This window comes from Loxodonta africana, chromosome 6 (assembly GCF_030014295.1).
Source record: "Loxodonta africana isolate mLoxAfr1 chromosome 6, mLoxAfr1.hap2, whole genome shotgun sequence".
NCBI lineage: Eukaryota > Metazoa > Chordata > Mammalia > Proboscidea > Elephantidae > Loxodonta > Loxodonta africana.
Genome location: NC_087347.1, coordinates 26,971,122 through 26,988,723, shown reverse-complemented (window position 1 = coordinate 26,988,723; position 17,602 = coordinate 26,971,122). Strand labels below are relative to the sequence as shown.

Genomic DNA, 17,602 nt, shown 5'->3' with positions numbered 1-17,602 from the left:
ACAGTTAGTGGCCTACTGCTTAACTGTTGCAATGCCAGGGATGGGACTAAAATTAGGGTAAAATCCAAAAACCAAACCCATTGCCTTTGAGCGCATTCCAACTCATAGCAACTCTACAGGACAGAGTAGAACTGCTCCTAGAGGGTTTCTAAGGCTCTAATCTTTACAGCAGCTGGTGGGTTTGAACAACCGACCTTTTATTTAGCACCCTAGTGCTTAACCACTGTACCACCAGGGCTCCTTAAAATTAGGGTTCAAAAAACCCCATTTCCATTAAGTCAATTCTGACTCATAGTGACCCTATAGGACAGAGTAGAGCTACCGGGGCTGTAATCTTTATGGAAGCCAACTACCACATCTTCCTCCTGCAGAGTGGCTGGTGAGTTCAAACCACCGACCTTTTGATTAGCAGCTGAGTGCTTAACCACTGTGCCACCAGCACTCCTTAAAATTAGGGTAGAACTCTAAAAATTTGGAAATTGCAAACTGGTGGCCTGGAGGCCAAATTTCCTCTGAAATGTTTTGTTTGGCCCTCCCACCATTAACCTCCATAGTATTTAGGCTATTAAAAAAGCAGAAACTATTACTCTGTCAGGCACCCCAAGACTATCTCGATGTTTGGAGATTCCCTGGAAGGAATCACCGACTCAGGGTACCATTGTACCCACAGCTAAAGTTTGCTGCAGTGATGTGGTAAGGACATACAACTGGATCATAAAGGGGAAAGACGCAGAAGGAATCTGGAGGGAATCTGTGCTCTCTCCCTCTCATAGGGCTCACACGAGTGCACTCTTCCTCCAGCAACGAAAATGCCATATTTTCCTGCAATGTTTCTGCCCAGAAAAACCCATTAGAGACTCAGTGCCCGTGGTTTTTATTGGGGACTAGTCCACAAAGGTTAAGCACTCGGCTGCTAACCAAAAGGTTGGTGGTTGGAACCCATCCAGTGGCTCCGCAGGACAAAGGCACTCTGCTCCTGTAAAGATTACAGCCTAGAAAACTGTATGGGGTGGCTCTACTCTGCCACATGGGACTGCAATGAGTTGAAATTGACGGCGCCTAACAACAGTCACGTAGGGGAGTGTCTGGGTGGTGCAAATGATTAATGCACTTGGCTGCTAACCAAAAGGTTAGGGGTTCAAACCCACCAGAGGTTCCTGGCAGTCTACTCCCCCAAAAATCAGCAATTGAAAACCCTATGTAGCACAGTTCCCACTCTTACACACATGGGGTTGCCATGGGTCAGAAGTGACTTGATTAGTCACACAGGCACCTCTGCCTAGCGTATACCAACATCCCAGACTTTCAGAAGAAAAGTAGATGTTCAGCATAAGCCTGATTGTTTACACAGACAGCCTCGGCACGGTGAACCATCCTCCTCAGTTAACTGTTGACTGGGAATACTCTGAGAGCCAAGTTCCCTGAGACCAGCCAGGAGTCAACCTTGCAAGCAGGCTTTCCTAATGGTAACAGTCAGGTCTGCTGTGTCCATTCTTTTCTGCACAGTCATATGAAAATCCAGATTCCTTTTTTTTTTTAAATCCAGATTTCTAGTTTATCTTGAAAAGAACTGGAAAATCTGGACTTACCAGGCCCGCATTCACATTTAGCAACCATGGTAGGCAGAATAATAGCCCCCCAAAGATGTCCACATCCTCATCCCCAGAAACTGTGACTATGTTACCTTATATGGCAAAAAGAATTTTACAAAGGTGATTAAGGGTCTTGAGATGTTGAGATTATCCTGGATTATTCAGGAGGGCTCAGCATAATCACCAAAAAACAAAACCAAACCCACTGCCATAGAGTCAATTCTGACTCATAGCGACCCCAATATGGTTTCCAAGGCTGTAAATCTCTATAGAAGTAGACTACTAAGTCTTTCTCCCACGGAGCCACTGGTGGTTTTGAACCACCCACCTTTTAGTTAGCAGTCAATTGCTTTAACCACTGAGCCACCAGGGCTCTGACTTGCAAGGGTCCTTATAAGTCAAAGAAGGAGACGGGAGAGTCAGAGAAGGTGATGTGAAGACAGAAGCAGAGACTGGAGTGATGTGATTGCTGTCTTTGAAGATGGAAGGGGGCCACAAGTCAAGGAATGTGAGCAGCCTCTAGAAGCTGGAAAAGGCAAGGAAACAGATTCTTCCCTAGAGTCCTGCTAACACCTTGATTTTATCCCTGTAAGACCCATTTTGGATTTCTGTCCTCCGGAACTATAATAAATTCATGTTTTTTTAAGGTATTAAGTTTGTGGTAATCTGTTACAGCAGCAATTAGAAACTAATATAGCAATAAAAATGGAGCTGGGTGGTGTGGCCTTCTTAGGGTGGGCAACCAACCTGCTCCAGTTCACAACAGTTCTCACCACTTTCTATGTCTCTCTGTGACAGAAACCAAGTGTCTGTTGCTGTTTAACATTATACACCCAGCCAACATCACACATTTATATTACCCTGGTCCCTGTAGCAAGGAAATTAGAGAAGCCAAGGGTTCAAGAGGAAATGCCAAAGACGATGTTAGTAAAACACAGAATAAAGATTCTGCTTCTGATTTTATGTACGTGTGCGTGCACGACTGTGTGAGTGTGTATATATCTCCTCAGTGTATGTAGCAAAAAAAATTAAATAAAAACCTGTTGCTACTCAGTCGATTTTGACTCATAGAGACACTAAATGTCAGAGTAGAACTGCCCTATAGGGTTTCCAAGGAAGAGCTGGTGAATTTGAATTGCCAACTTTTGATTAGCAGCTGAGCTCCTAATCATTGTGCCAGCAGGGTATGTACAGATGCTCTGAATTAGGGCCACAAACTCTGGGTGGGTATGCAGGTAGTGGTCTACATTATCAGATTGAAAACTTTTAGACATTCATATACATGTGCAGAGTCTAGAAATTGATGCCAGACACTTCTTCACTCCTCTGTTGAATCACCTCTTAGTCCATCTACACATGTCTGGCAGCCACTCTCTCTCTCCAGATCTCTTTCCCTCTTGCCCTTGCCCACTGTTCTCGCCATCTTTTCTGACCCTTTCCCCATATCTCACCTCCATCCTGCAGCAGTGCAGCAAGGTCCTTAAAGTTTGGAGTGTCTGCACTGATTCCATCCGGAGAGGTGGAGCCATAGCCTTAACGTACCTCCTTCAGTTGTTTCAGAGTGGAGCATCTACCAGCTATCCTCTTCACAACACAGCATTCCAGAGGGATAGCTCTATTATCACTGCTTTCATATATTTACTCCTCAACATTCTCCAGACAGGCTTGATTCACACCCTCCACTGAAATGCTCTTACCAAAGTCTCTAGCAATCTCTATCTTTCCAAATCCAAGGGTTACTTCTCTATCTTTATCTTTCTCAGTCTCTCAGCAGTGTTTGACATAGTTGATCCCTCCTTTTTCTTTGAAACACTTTCTTCCTGGCTTCCATAACACCACCTTCTCCTGGTTTGTGTCCTACCTCACTGGCCACTCTTTCTTGGTAGACTTTGCTAGATTTATCTCTAAATGGTGCTCCCCATAACTCAGCCTTAGGTTCTCTACTTTTCTCCCTAAAGGAGCAATTGTTGAAATTCAATGATGATTATATGGGATTATATTATGTTAGGTCTACATTTGGACATGTTAAAAAGTTCCATATTAAAAAATTATAACATTTCTCGGGTACAATTCTAGAAGTACAACCAGAATGCTCCTTAGAAGCAAGGATGGTGAGACTACGTCTCATATACTTTGGACATGTTGTCAGGAGGGATCAGTCCCTGGAGAAGGACGTCATGCTTGGTAAAGTAGAGGGTCAGTGAAAAAGAGGAAGACCCTCAATGAGATGGATTGACAGAGTGGCTGCAACAATGGGCTTTAGCATGACAATGATTCTGAGGATGGTGCAGGACTGGGCAGTGTTTCATTCTGTTGTACATAGGGTTGCTATGAGTTGGAACCTACTCAAAGGCAATGAATAACAATGCTATTCCAGAAGGAACAGAGTTAGAATATATACATTCCCAAACAATGATGAAGGAATATAATAAAAAGAATTAAGTATCACTTATATGCTGATGACTCTCAAATTTATATTTCCAACTTAAACCTCTCCTCAGACTCAATTGTCTATTTACATTCTCGATATCTTCACTTGAAATCCCACTAGACATTGCAAATATAACAAGTTCAAAGGAATTCTTAATCTCCTACCCTCACCCCCACTACCTGCCAAACTTGCTTCTGTTCTAGGCTTGTCAGTCTGAGTGAACAACATCACCTTCTACCCAACTGCCTAAGTTATAAACCTAGGATCATCCTGCCTTCCCTCCCTCTTTCTCTCCCCATTTTTATTAGTTAGAAATTTTGGCTGCAAGTAATGGAAAGCCTAACTAACAGCGGCTTAAACAATGAGGACATTTATTATCCCACAAGAAGTCTGAGTGTACAGTGCTTCCAGGGTTGGTTCACTGATGTCACCAATAACTCCGGTATTTCCAGTTTTCTGCTCTGGTGTCCTCAGCGGGTTGGTGATTTATGTCTTCGAGATCACAAGAAGCCGGCAGCAGCTCCAAGCATCATGGCTTTATGTGACACTGTCCAAAGGCAGGAAATGGGGGTTTTCTCCACATCTCTTTTTATCAGGGAGAAAAACCTTTCCTTAAAGCGCTCTAGCACACTTCCTCTTATATCTTATTAACTCCATGACTAAACCAATCACTGGAAAGAAGGAATGGAATTACCATGAATGGTTTAGACTAGTGCATATTCACGCTGTTGGTCTGGGGGAAGGCCATCTTCCTTGAGCAAGCAGAACGCTGAATACTTAAAATCAGGACCCTGCCAGCTAAGAAGTTGAGGGTGGGAGAAGGCAAGACTGTTAGTTAGGTCCATCACAATCCACTCCACACCTACATGTCCTATCACTTTACTTTTCACCGTCTCCCCTGTTGCCACTCTTGTCCAAGCCACCAACCCCTCATGTCTGGATGACCACAGTAGCCTCCTAACCAGTTTCCTGCTTCAACTCCCAAATCCCTATAATCCATTTTCCACCCAGCAGTTAAAACAATCTCTCTAAAACACAAACCAGGCAGTGACGCTTGCTTAAAAGCTGCCCCTCGCACTTAGAATAAAATCCATTTTACTTCCAAGACCCTTTACCTCTGTGATCTTGTACAGCTTTCTCTCTTTTCACACTGTTTTCTTGACCACACTGGGCTTGCTCCTACCTGTGACCCTTTACACGCCCCCATTCCCTCTGCCTAGAGCACTGTTTTCCAGGTCTTGGCTTGGCTGACTCCTCCTCATTCAGGTCTGGGGTCAAACATCCCCTTTGGAGAGACCCACCCCCTTTCTGTTCACTCTAAAAGGTGTAGACCTCCCCCCATCTCTTTCTGTTCCATTATCCTGTTTTGTTTTCATCATGTGCTTACTACTATCTAAAATTATCCTTTAAAAATTTTTTATCTGTCTTCATCACTAAAATCTAAGCTCCTTAAAAGCACAGACTTTTTTTGTCTACCACTGAATCCCCAGCACCTGGAACAGTGCCTGGCACATAGCAGGCATTCAAATATTTGTTGAAGGAATGAACAGTATTGAATGCCTCTTATTTCCTAATTTAGATGCAATAATATGCTTTAAAAATCTGAGTCTGTTTTATGGAAGACTATTCCTTTTCCCCTGTCCACCTTTAGGATAGTTTTATTTCCACAGTTGGTGATGCCTAGGCTGACCCCAGGGTGTCCAACTTCCAAAATCAATTGGGAAAAGTTGAAGTGCTAGACAAGAGGATTTTTAACCACGGGGGCTATTGGGCCCCCAAATCCATCTCTCTACCTGGAAATTGGAAACCCTGGCGCCATAGCGGTTAAGAGCTACCGCTGCTAACCAAAAGGTCAGCTGTTTGATTCCACCAGGCACTCCCTGGAAACCATATGGGGCAGTACGGTTCTGTCCTTTAGAGTAGCTATGAGTTGGAATTTTCTCAACGGCAAAGGTTCTGTGAAAAGTAATTCCTGAGGCCTGTGGCTTCATGGATCAGGCTACTGGGAGGCTGGGCTTCCTTATCTTTGAAATGCTGATTGGCTGTGTCTTCTGTCTGAGGACCTTAGCCTCTTAGTTCCACGTGGGAGAGAGAAGAGCTCTGGTCTTGGAGAATTCAGTCCATAGCCAGAGTGATCCATCTAGAGATTCTGGGCCATTCCATGACATAGTGTAAAGGGAGGGGCTCTGAGAAGTTCCCTACCTTGAATAACTCCACCACAATTTGTCACAATGGCTGAAATTTCACATTAGCAATTACTTCCCGTAAAGGGTTGCTAGATAAAAATACTTTTATTTGCTAACCCTGACAACCCTATTTCCTGCTTATGGCTGCTATCTGAGACTATGGCTAGAGAAATGTAGTAGAGTTTCCAGGCAGCGTTAAGGGTTCATTTGAGGTTAGCAGTCATGATTTTGAAGCTAGATCAGTCAGCATGATTCTGGGCTTTTCTACAGATAATGTTTGCCTCGGTGGGTGCAAGTCCAGAATTGGTAGAAGAAATGGATTGAACTAGGACCAGGATTTAGTTAAACAAGGGTGCTGAAGCAATAGTGAGGAAAGGAGTTGACAGGTATGTAAAGGAGCAATTATGATTGACCATGGCATTTCAGATGGGTAAGGAAAGAAACAAGGGAGCAGCCACTACCCATTCATCAGTGGTGGCTCATGTATTGCTATGATGCTGAACATGTTTCAGCTGAGCTTGCAGACTAAGACAGACTAGGAAGAACGGCCTGGAGGTCTATTTCCAAAAATCAGCCAATGAAAACCCTATAGATCATAATCGTCTGATTTGTAACTGATCATGGGGATGGCACAGGACTGGGTAGCAGTTTTGTTCCATTGTACATGGGGTAGCCATGAGTCAGGGACCAACTCAATGGCAGCTAACAACGTCAACAACTATAAAGACATAGGAGGGAGTGAGGGACGGTGAAAACATTGCCACGTAGAAAGAAATGCTGAGCCTGAGTCCCAGATGAATCCTAATTCCACCACTAATTACCCCCCATGTGACTTTGGGCAAAGACACAAGGGGCTTCAATTTCCTTTGCCTGACTACTTCGCAATGTTGTTGAGGGACTCAGAAAAGCTAAGGACCTTAAGACCCATAAGGCAGGATACAAATGGGAGAGATTAACATTTTATTTCATATTTTTTTCCTAAGGCCCTAAGGGGATCCTGTGGAGGAATAAGGCCAGGCTCAGCCGCAATGATTGCAGTAGAATAGGAGACTTTTAGGAACAGCCCTGAGACTCTTCCTAAAAATGCTCATCGTCTTAGTTTCTCCACGGACAGCAACTGCAATTTTGGACTAAGCACTTAAGAAAGTATATCTTTTTTAATCCTTACAATGCCTGTTCCTGTTCCACAGATGAGAAAACTGAGGCAAAAAGAAGTGCTAGTAGATATAGAGACAGGACTAAAATTGAACTCTAAACAACCCCAAAGTCCATGCTGTTAACACTGGTCCATACCACCTGCCTATGTCCTATGATATGCTGAATTTCTACCCAGAATACCCTGATACTTGATCTCTTGCCCGAGGACTCATTATTTCTGGTTCACTGCAGACATCTTTCTAGCCTCGTCTGCACTCCACTTTCAGCCCTCGCCAACGCAGCTGGAGGGCAGAGAGCGGGTGGTGCTACAGCTCAGGGGGTTTGATTTCTAAATCTACTCCCACCTGTGAGGGCCAGGCTGTGTCACCAGAAGACGGGGTCATGTAACTGAGCAACAGACCCATTGTACCCAGCAGTCTAGATACCGTGTGGGGTTACCAGCCTGGCCCCTCCTCTGCTTACCCACCTCACTCCTGTTTGGGGCAAGGCCCAGTGCTTGCCTGCTGCTCTGTCACCAAGCCAACAGGCCTGCCCTCCTGGGGCTGTTGCTAACAACATTCCCCCCCTGAGAGCCAACCACAGAGTATAAAAGAGGCCGGCTGGCTGTGGGTCCCTCACAGTTCCTTTCCCTCAAGCAGCAGACAGACAAACGGCCATCAGGCAGCATGGTGAGCAGGGTGGTGGGCTGAGGATGCCACTGAGGGTCCCAATGGGCCCAGGTAGCTGGCGTGAGGGAATGTTGCAGTGTTTAGGTGTTCATGGGGCTACAGTGTGTGGTGAGGTGAAATGGGGGAGAGAGAAGGAGATTTCCAAATGTGGATTGGCACGTGGAGTGCAGGGCATGTAGGGGCATACTCAGGGGCTGGGGAAGGAAAGGGCAATTGTACCCAGGGTGTGGCTTTGAGCCTAGGCTGCCTGCAGGAGGGCTTTGAATTTAGGGGTGGGGAGTGTAGGGTGGCAGGGCTTGAGAAGAAAGGGTACTTTCCTACACTGGCTGCCTTTCCAAACCCTAGCCCCTCAGCAAGCTCACTGTTGACCTGGTCCCAGCACTCAGCTGTGGGAACTTGTCCTCCATAGAAACGGCTGCCCTCTGGTTTTCCCCATAGTCCTGCCCCTCTACTGCATCTCTGTCTGGCCTCTCATTTCTCACCAGTTGCACAGCAGGGTGGGGAGGGACAGGGAGGAGGGAGAAGGAGGTCCTCCCATTAATGGGGAGCTGGGAAGCGTGTGGGGCTTATTTGATTTCTTTGACTGGTCGCCCCACCAGGCAAGATAGAAGAACAGTTAGGAACATGTTTGGAACCAGGCTGTGCTGGCTTGGCATATTCATTGTTTTGCTCATGATCTTGAGCAAGTTGCTTAACCTCTCTAAAGGGGATTTTCTTCATCTGTAAAATGGGATCATAAAAGTACCTAAGGGAATTGTTGTGAAGATTAAGTGAGATAATGTATACCAAGTGCTTAGTACACTGCCTAGCACCTAAATTAACCTGGCCTCAAACCCCATCCCTCTATGGCCTCAGACAAGTTTCTTCACCTCAGCTTCCTCAGCTCCTTTTTCTTGACTCTAAAAATAGAATATTCTCTCTAAAATAATAATCTCTATAAAGAACACAACAAGAAAGTCTGCTATTATAAATAGAGAGAGAGAGAGAGAGGGATGGTGTTTGAGACCAGGTATGAGAGACTCCAGAGGTTGAGCTCTTTGTCCCAAATGTGTTGCCCACAGTAAGAGTGGTGCCTATGTTTTTCCCCAGACTTCAAGTGTACCTCCCTGGTGGCAAAGTGGTTAAGAGCTCAGGCTGCTAACCAAAAGGTCAGCAGTTCGAATTCACCAGCTGCTCCTTGGAAACACTATGGGGCAGTTCTACTCTGCCCTACGGAGTCACTGTGAGTCGGAATCGACTTGACAGCAGATAAAACAACAACAAGAGGCCAGAGACACCTCACATAGGCCAGTAGTTCCGTCTGTATGTCTGGCTTGGTGAACAGAGCCTGAGCAAGCTCAGAGGTGCAGCAGCCAGGATGCTGGCCTGGCCAGGGGACCGGTGAGCCGGCTCAGCCTTCCTTCTAAACCGGTTGCTCTTGAGTTGATTTTGACTCGTGGTGAGCCCATGTGTGTCAGAGTAAAACTGGGCTCCATAGGGTTTTCAGTGGTTGATTTTTTCAGAAGTACATCAGTAGGCCTTTCTTCTAAGGCACCTCTGGATGGATTCAGACCACCAAACTTTTGATTAGCGGCTGAGCACGTTAACTATTTGTACCAATAGTTACAAATAGTTAACTGTCTTCCTCCTGGACCTGGGGAGTTCTCTAGTCCTTGTGTCCTACATTCCTTCCACCCTAACTCACTACCTTCTGTTACTACGGCACCTGGAATTCAGGACTGGGAAATTTGTAGGATACACTCACTCCAGTGTGTGTCAAGCAACGAGCCAGGCACTTTGCATGCATTATTTCATGTACCTGTCATAGTAATTCTAGGAGGTAGCTCTTATCATGTCCTGCATTCAAGGGGAGGACACTGACAGATTAAGACTCTTGCTCAAGACAAGTAGAGAAGTAACAGGGCTGGTATATGGATTATTTAAGGATGAATCATGTTTATCTAAAAATCATAAGGAGTAAAGTCACTTGTGTCATATAAAAGAGTCAGTGAAATGTTAAATTCATGGAAAAAGCATTCCCATTAAAGTGTTTTGAAATATTTCAGACATGCAAAAAGATATAAAGAATAATGTAAGAACACCACGTCCCAGTTTAAGAAATAAAATCCCTTTCCAATAGCTCTACCTCCCTCCCCTTCCAGAGAGAACCATTATTCCAAATTTGGTGTTAATATTTTCCTTATTTTTTGTAATACACACATATATTACAAGGGCATATAATGAGTATATTAATTTATCTGTTAAACAGTGCATAGTATTACTTTGCAAATTAAAACAAACAAACAAACAAACAAACCTGTTGCTGTCAAGTTGGTTCCAACTCATAGTGACCCTAGAGGACAGAGTAGAACTGCCCCATAGAGTTTCCAAGGCTATAATCTTTAAGGAAGCAGACTGCCACATCTTTCTCCCGTGGAATGGCTGGAGGATTCAAAAAGCCAGCCTGCCAGTTACCAGCTGAGTGCTTAATCACCGAGTGACCAGGGCTCCTTCTTTGCAAGTTAAAATGCATATAAATGCTATCTTTTTCACTGACCCTCTACTTTACCAAGCATGGTGGTATCATATGCTCAACTAGTCATATCTACTTATACCTAGTTCTTATTTATACCTTGTAGAAATTATACCTAGTCATATTTAAGGGTCAGCCAAAAAGAGGAAGACCCTCAACAAGATGGATTAACACAGTGGCTGCAACAATGGGCTCAAGCTTAACGACTGTAAGGATGTCGCAGGACGGAGCTGTGTTTCCTTCTGTTGTACATAGGGTTGCTAAGAGTCAGAACCTACTCGACTTGAGAGCACCTAACAACAACAACTGCATGTGATACTTCTCAATTTGCTTTTTTTCTCCGCATTTTTTGGATAAGATTCTTTCTTGTATTCTATTCCTTTCCACTTCTGAATCATGATTTATCTATTCTCTCCTGTTGAAGGACATGTTTGGCTTCAGTTGCTATGCTACTGTGACAGTACCTACTCTCTTGCATCTGTATTCTTGTTTACCTGTGCGAGCACTTCTCTAGAGCATGAGTATCTTCACCTTTAATAGATATTGCCAAATTATTCTCCAAAGAAGATGTTCACTTTAGGTTTTGTCTTAGTCATCTAGTGCTGCTACAACAGAAATACCACAAGTGGATGGCTTTAACAAACAGAAATTTATTCTCTCACAGTTTAGGAGGCTAGAAAGTCCAAATTCAGGGTGCCAGCTCTAGGGGAAGGCTTTTTGTCTCTTTGGGTTCTGGGGGAAGGTCCTTGTCATTAATCTTCACCTGGTCTAGGAGCTCCTCAGCGCAGGAGCCCTGAGTCCAAAGGATAGGCTCTGCTCCCAGCGCTGCTCTTGGTGGTATGAGGTCTCCCCCACCCCCCTACTCTCTCACATCCTTGCCCCGCCTCAGTTCTCTCTTTTATATCTCAGAAGAGATTGGCTCAAGATACAGCCTGATCTTGTAGATTGAGTCCTGCCTCATTAACATAACTGCCTCTAATCCAGCCTCATTAACATCATACAACACATAGGGAAATCACATCAGATCACGAAATGGTGGACAATCACACAATACTGGGAATCATGGCCTAGCCAAGTTGACACACATTTTGGTGGGATACAATCCAATCTATAACAGGCTTCTACCAACAGCATGAGACTTCACAACTTCCACCTTGTTAAGCTTTAAAGTTTGGGGAAATTCGATGAATGTGTTCCTTTTGTTTTTAAGGTCTGAGGTAATTACTCTCCAAGCAGAGCAAGGAGACATACTCCAGTATCCCACATACCAGACTGTCATTTATCTGTTAATGTATTGGACTCTCCCCTCCCTGGACACTGGGCTTCTTGAGGGCAGAGCCATGTGCTATGTGTTATGGATTCCTAGCACCTGCATAGTACGCAGCACATAGTAGAGGCTCAAATAACTGTTGGATGAAGCAAGAAGGCCAAAACTTCCGAATTCTCATGGAGCACCCCAGGAAAGGCACAGAACTTTCTCTTTTCTAGAACCAAGCAGGTTATCCCAATCCTGCTTCAGGGATCAAGAGTTCTTTGATCATCAGCCTCGAATCACATGGGGAGAAACTTTCTTCCCAGGCTCATTCTACTCCAGAGCCATACATATCCAAGAGAGCCGTACATAACCAAGCTCGTGATGGGCCCTTCTGAATTCCAAGCCCACTCTTTCCTTCCTCACTGGTAGTTTTAGCTGTAACATGAACCCAGCATTCTCTCTGCTTTTCTAAACCTCTTCCTTGCCCCTGACCCCTGAAGCCTCAGTTGGATCTTGCTTATTCCCTCACCGTCAGTTGCCAGTCGAGTCAATTCCTACTCATGGCAACCCCATGTGCGTCAAGGTAGAAATGTGCTCCATAGGGTTTCCAATGGCTGACTTTTGGGAAGTAGATCACCAGGCCTTTCTTTTGAGGCACATCTGTGTGGACTTGAACTTCCAGCCTTTCAGTTAGCCGTCGAGTACATTAACCATTTGCACCACCTAGGAACTCCCTTCCTGCACTAATGGCCCCTCATCTCTTTCTGAACAGGAAAGGGTTGGCTATCATGTGCCACCAGACTCATTTGACCCCCTTCAATGTTCCTCAAGATGCTTAGTCACTGGGCAAGACTCTTTAATCTTAGAACTGCCCACAACTTCTGCTTCCCCAAGGGTTTTGACCCAGCCCCTAGAGCCAACGCTTATTTGTCGTCAGTGGCACCAGTAAATGCTTAGCCACAGGGGGTGAGGCAAGGACAGCAAGGTCCCAGAACCTTTGCCCTTAGCCAGAGAACCACTCAAGAAAGGAAGGCAGGAACCTTGTCCAGACATGATATGCTTCTCTGCTAAAGGTGTTCTCTGCCCTTTGTTCTCTTAGCGTGAGTGCATCTCAGTCCACGTGGGTCAGGCCGGAGTGCAGATTGGCAATGCTTGCTGGGAACTCTACTGCTTGGAGCATGGGATCCAACCAGATGGGCAGATGCCCAGTGACAAGACCATTGGGGGAGGGGATGACTCCTTCAACACTTTCTTCAGTGAAACTGGGGCTGGAAAACATGTGCCCCGTGCAGTGTTTGTAGACCTGGAGCCCACCGTGATTGGTGAGTGATGGTAGCCCCTGCCATGGCCTTATCCCTGGGTACCACAGCAAGTCCTTCTCCGTAACTGGAAAACACTGGAGTTTGTAATTATAGCCTCCCAGTTGCTGCAACCAGTTAGAACTCCAAGTCTGCAGAATCACTGTCACTCAGCTTCTGAGTCCCAGGGTCACCCCACATTCCTTTTCTTTCCTTTGAAAAACACTTAAAGTCACGGGCAGTAGCAGCAGCCTGAATGCAGCTCCTCTAGGGTGGGATCTTAGGGGCCTACTCCTCCGCCTCTGGTTACCCTGGGGCTCAGGGAGCCAGGTGCAAGGGGATGTGAGGTTCAAAACTCTGCTCACTGCAGATGAGGTTCGGACGGGCACGTACCGTCAGCTCTTCCATCCAGAGCAGCTCATCACCGGCAAGGAAGATGCTGCCAATAACTATGCCCGAGGCCACTACACCATTGGAAAGGAGCTCATCGACCTGGTGCTGGACCGAATTCGGAAGCTGGTGAGGGAAGGGTTAAGGGAATGCTGATTCCTGTCAAAAAGTGGTCTGGAGACCAGGCAGTGGGGAAAGAGTAGTTTCAGCCCTTGGGTGAGCCGCCTCATGAACAAGTCTTAAAAATGCAGGATCAGGACCAGTGAGGAGGGGAGGCTGGAGGCTCCTCTAGTTGAGGTCTTCTATCTTCTCTGGGACTGGCTGATGCTGCAGTGTGATAACTAGTGCAAACATGTCAGTGGGTTGCCTGGCCAAGTCATGGTCACAGCACCCCAGAAAAGCATCTTGTACTGCAACAGATGTGGGCAAAGGTTCTCTGAAAAACAGGGGCTTCAATATGGTCCAAGGACCTGCAATTGATTTGACCCCACAAAGAAATAGCAATCAGGTTCCTGGATTGTTGATCTCAGTAGAAAAGCCCCCTCCGAAACATCGGAAGATAAATCAGGCGTGGATGGGTATGAGACATGGTGGAGTTGGCAAGTTATGATGACAAAAATGACAATCTTGCACAAGATTCAGGAGAGCTGTCTGTTAAGGACTTCAGGAATTTTCTTAGTGAGGAAGAAGGACAAGGAGGAGAAAGAGTAGTCTTCCAAGGACTTTATGAATATTTTGAAGATTTGAAACAGCATAAGTTGGTTCCCTCCTATTTGTGCCCTACACTTTACATCCCGTATTTTTCTTCTTCTTAACTTTCTAGGCTGACCAGTGCACAGGGCTCCAGGGATTCCTCATCTTTCACAGCTTTGGAGGGGGTACTGGCTCTGGCTTCACCTCGCTGCTGATGGAGCGGCTCTCTGTTGACTATGGCAAGAAGTCCAAGCTGGAGTTCTCCATCTACCCGGCCCCTCAGGTGTCCACAGCTGTGGTCGAGCCCTACAACTCCATCCTGACCACCCACACCACCCTGGAGCACTCAGACTGTGCCTTCATGGTGGACAACGAGGCCATCTATGACATCTGCCGCCGCAACCTGGATATCGAGCGCCCAACCTACACCAACCTCAACCGCCTCATCGGCCAAATCGTCTCCTCCATCACAGCTTCCCTGCGTTTCGATGGGGCTCTCAATGTGGACCTGACAGAGTTCCAGACCAACCTGGTCCCCTACCCTCGCATTCACTTCCCCCTGGCCACCTATGCACCAGTCATCTCTGCAGAGAAGGCCTACCATGAGCAGCTGTCGGTGGCAGAGATCACCAATGCCTGCTTTGAGCCTGCCAACCAGATGGTGAAGTGTGACCCCCGTCATGGCAAGTACATGGCCTGCTGTCTGTTGTACCGTGGAGACGTGGTGCCCAAGGATGTCAATGCCGCCATCGCTACCATCAAGACCAAGCGCACTATCCAGTTTGTAGACTGGTGTCCAACAGGCTTCAAGGTTGGTATCAACTACCAGCCACCCACTGTGGTGCCCGGGGGTGACCTGGCCAAGGTGCAGCGCGCCGTGTGTATGTTGAGCAACACGACTGCCATCGCCGAGGCCTGGGCCCGTCTGGACCACAAGTTCGACCTGATGTATGCCAAGAGGGCATTCGTGCACTGGTATGTGGGCGAGGGCATGGAAGAGGGTGAGTTCTCTGAGGCCCGAGAGGATATGGCTGCCCTGGAGAAGGATTATGAAGAGGTGGGCATGGATAGTGTGGAGGGGGAGGGAGAAGAAGAGGAAGGAGATGAATACTAGGGGAATCCTACATGTCTATCCTAAATAAATCGCTGTGGCTTTATTGTCTCATACGAGTCTTTTTTTCTTGAAAAAAAACCATGGGTTGGGGAGGTTTCTTCTACATGAGGGATAGGAAGGTCTAGCTTGGGTTCTCCAGAAAGCGGATTTGAGGCAAAGGCATATGTGTTATTTCATCAAGGAGTACAATTCCAGGGAGCAGAGTGGCAGATGTGGGGGGTAAAGCAGGGAAGAAGGGAGGCTGTGCCCTAGAGAAGAGTCAGCCGAGTACACGGCATCTCAGAACCATCCCTTGGGGGAGTGGGTAGGTGAGGCAGTGAAGGTGGGGGAATGTATGCCCTTCCTTTGTTCCTCCATTGGTTAACCTCCACCCCACCCAGGGGTAACTCGCCTGCATTGTGGCTTGCACACTCCTGGGCTGCAGCATCAACAGGGAAGGTCTGCGACAAGAGGCAAGGCCTGTTAAGTGGTACATGTATGAAGTTGGTCTGAGCCCACAAAAAGCTGCAACAATGGACTGGTGAGACCAGGCGGATGCATTGGAGAACTCTGATGTAGCTGGTGCTCACTAGCCCCCCACCCTCAGACCCTGGGGGTTTGTCTTCTCCAGGCAGGAGATTGGGTATAGGGAGCCCAGAAGCTGGCATTAAGGCAGAACAGTGGCAGGAACAAAGGCAGAATGGCTGTGGGGACTTACCTCCCACTAATCTCCATTAACACTCACCATTTTTTGATAAAGATAATTGACATGTTTTTAATCCTGGGCCGTATCCTATGCAAGCACAGCTTCAAGCCTCCTCTTCTCACCAGGTGTGTGCCCCCCAAATCGTTTCACATGCCACTTCCGTAGCCCCTGTTACAGGCAGTTTAACCATTGGAAGTGCTGGAACTAGGGGAATTCCCGTAGCTCTCAGCCCAGGAGAGATTAATTTCTCACTGTTGCCCTCATCCCTGTCCTTCCTGCATTCTCCCTTTCCCAGACTTGGTGTCATTTCCCAGGACTGGACACTGGTAAGGTGGTTGCCTATCAGGCCTGGTGTCAGGGACACATTTTTGGGGCATCTAGTTTGGTTCCCAAGGACTCTCTGAACTTCCTATTCACCCACTGCAGTGGGCATTTAGCAGCCATATGGGTACCATCTGCTCCCTCCCCAGGAACCTGGGGAATTTGGAGAGAGAATTGATCTGAGTGCAGCTTGGATTGTAACATATGAACTTGGGAGCTGAGGGGAGGGGATCTTGACCTACCACATGGTTGGGAAGGCAGAAAGGAAAACCTCAGTCAAGAGGGCTACCTCTTCCTAGGACTGTTGGTGGTTTTCTCATTAGCACAGAGAGGCTCTTTCTTTGTCACACACTGTAATTGTCAGGGTCCAGTTGGGAAATCAGAGCTGATGTCAAGTTGTCCAATATCAAAAAACCAAACCCATTGCTATCGAGTCGATTTCAACTCATAGTGACTCTATAGGACAGAGTAGAACTGCCCCATAGGGTTTCCAATGAGTTACTGGTGAATTCAAACTGCTGACATTTTAGTTAGCAGGAGGGCTCCACATCGTCCAATTTAATGTTGGAGATCAACTATAAAAATTGGGGAAGAACTAAAAGACCAAAGAGGGTATGGAGAGGCAGCCCAAAGATTAACAACACCAGGAGGCTGTTACAGTAATATAACAAAATGTTTCTTCTAGGGCTAGGACCACCAGTTGGGAGCTGAAACCAAAGCAGGACTCTCCAGAGTGGTATAATAACTGCTGCATGGGAACTAGGTCCTGACTGTTTTCCACTGTTCCACTCTCAGCACCCAGAATGTTGCCTAACACATATTAAAAATTTAGACAGTCAATATTTGTTGAATAAACTTGTTAATGAACGCCTATTTCAGAGGTGTGGCTCCGAGAAGTTTGTGACTTTCCCAAGGTTACCCAGCTAGTAAGTGGGGCAGGATTCAAATGTAGGTCTGCCTGAGCCAGAGTTTATGCTGCCACCCTCTGCTTTCCTCAAGTGCCTTCACCTGCCACAGAAGTTCCAGGCACCCCTCCAGGGCCACCTCTTCTGGGCCTGCTAGTTCTTCGACGCCCAGACTATGACTCAGGCACCTTGAAGGCAGGGAGTGGGTGACGCTTGACACTCCTCTGCCCAGGCGCTGCGGTGAAGGGCAGGTGTGTGGTGGTGTGGGAACCCAACTTCTGGGGCTGGGCAGGGGGCAGAGCCTTCTTTGGGGCCAGGTTTTGGGGCTGTCAGTGCCCTCTGGAGTGGGCCCCTGACATGGGAGATGGCAGGCAAGCCCCTGAGATGCAGTGAG

General features: G+C 46.7%; 1 protein-coding gene across 1 annotated transcript; it reads left to right on the top strand.

Annotated features, from left to right (window-relative positions):
* Window positions 1–12,746: 12,746 nt before the first annotated feature.
* On the top strand, window positions 12,747–16,261 carry LOC100671911 (tubulin alpha-1D chain). The gene is made up of 3 exons (XM_010601872.3): window positions 12,747–13,124; window positions 13,471–13,619; window positions 14,314–16,261. Exons 1-3 carry the CDS (start codon window positions 13,004–13,006, stop codon window positions 15,295–15,297), a joined length of 1,254 nt encoding a protein of 417 aa, XP_010600174.1. The 5' UTR covers window positions 12,747–13,003; the 3' UTR covers window positions 15,298–16,261.
* The last annotated feature ends 1,341 nt before the right edge of the window (window positions 16,262–17,602 follow it).

Bases quoted from the DNA above. Each gene is read 5' to 3' on its own strand.
- LOC100671911 (XM_010601872.3), top strand. From the start codon at position 13,004: ATGCCCAGTGACAAGACCATTGGGGGAGGGGATGACTCCTTCAACACT. The intron at 13,125-13,470 runs GTGAGTGATGGT...TGCTCACTGCAG, and splicing joins CCTGGAGCCCACCGTGATTG to ATGAGGTTCGGACGGGCACG. The intron at 13,620-14,313 runs GTGAGGGAAGGG...TTAACTTTCTAG, and splicing joins TGGACCGAATTCGGAAGCTG to GCTGACCAGTGCACAGGGCT.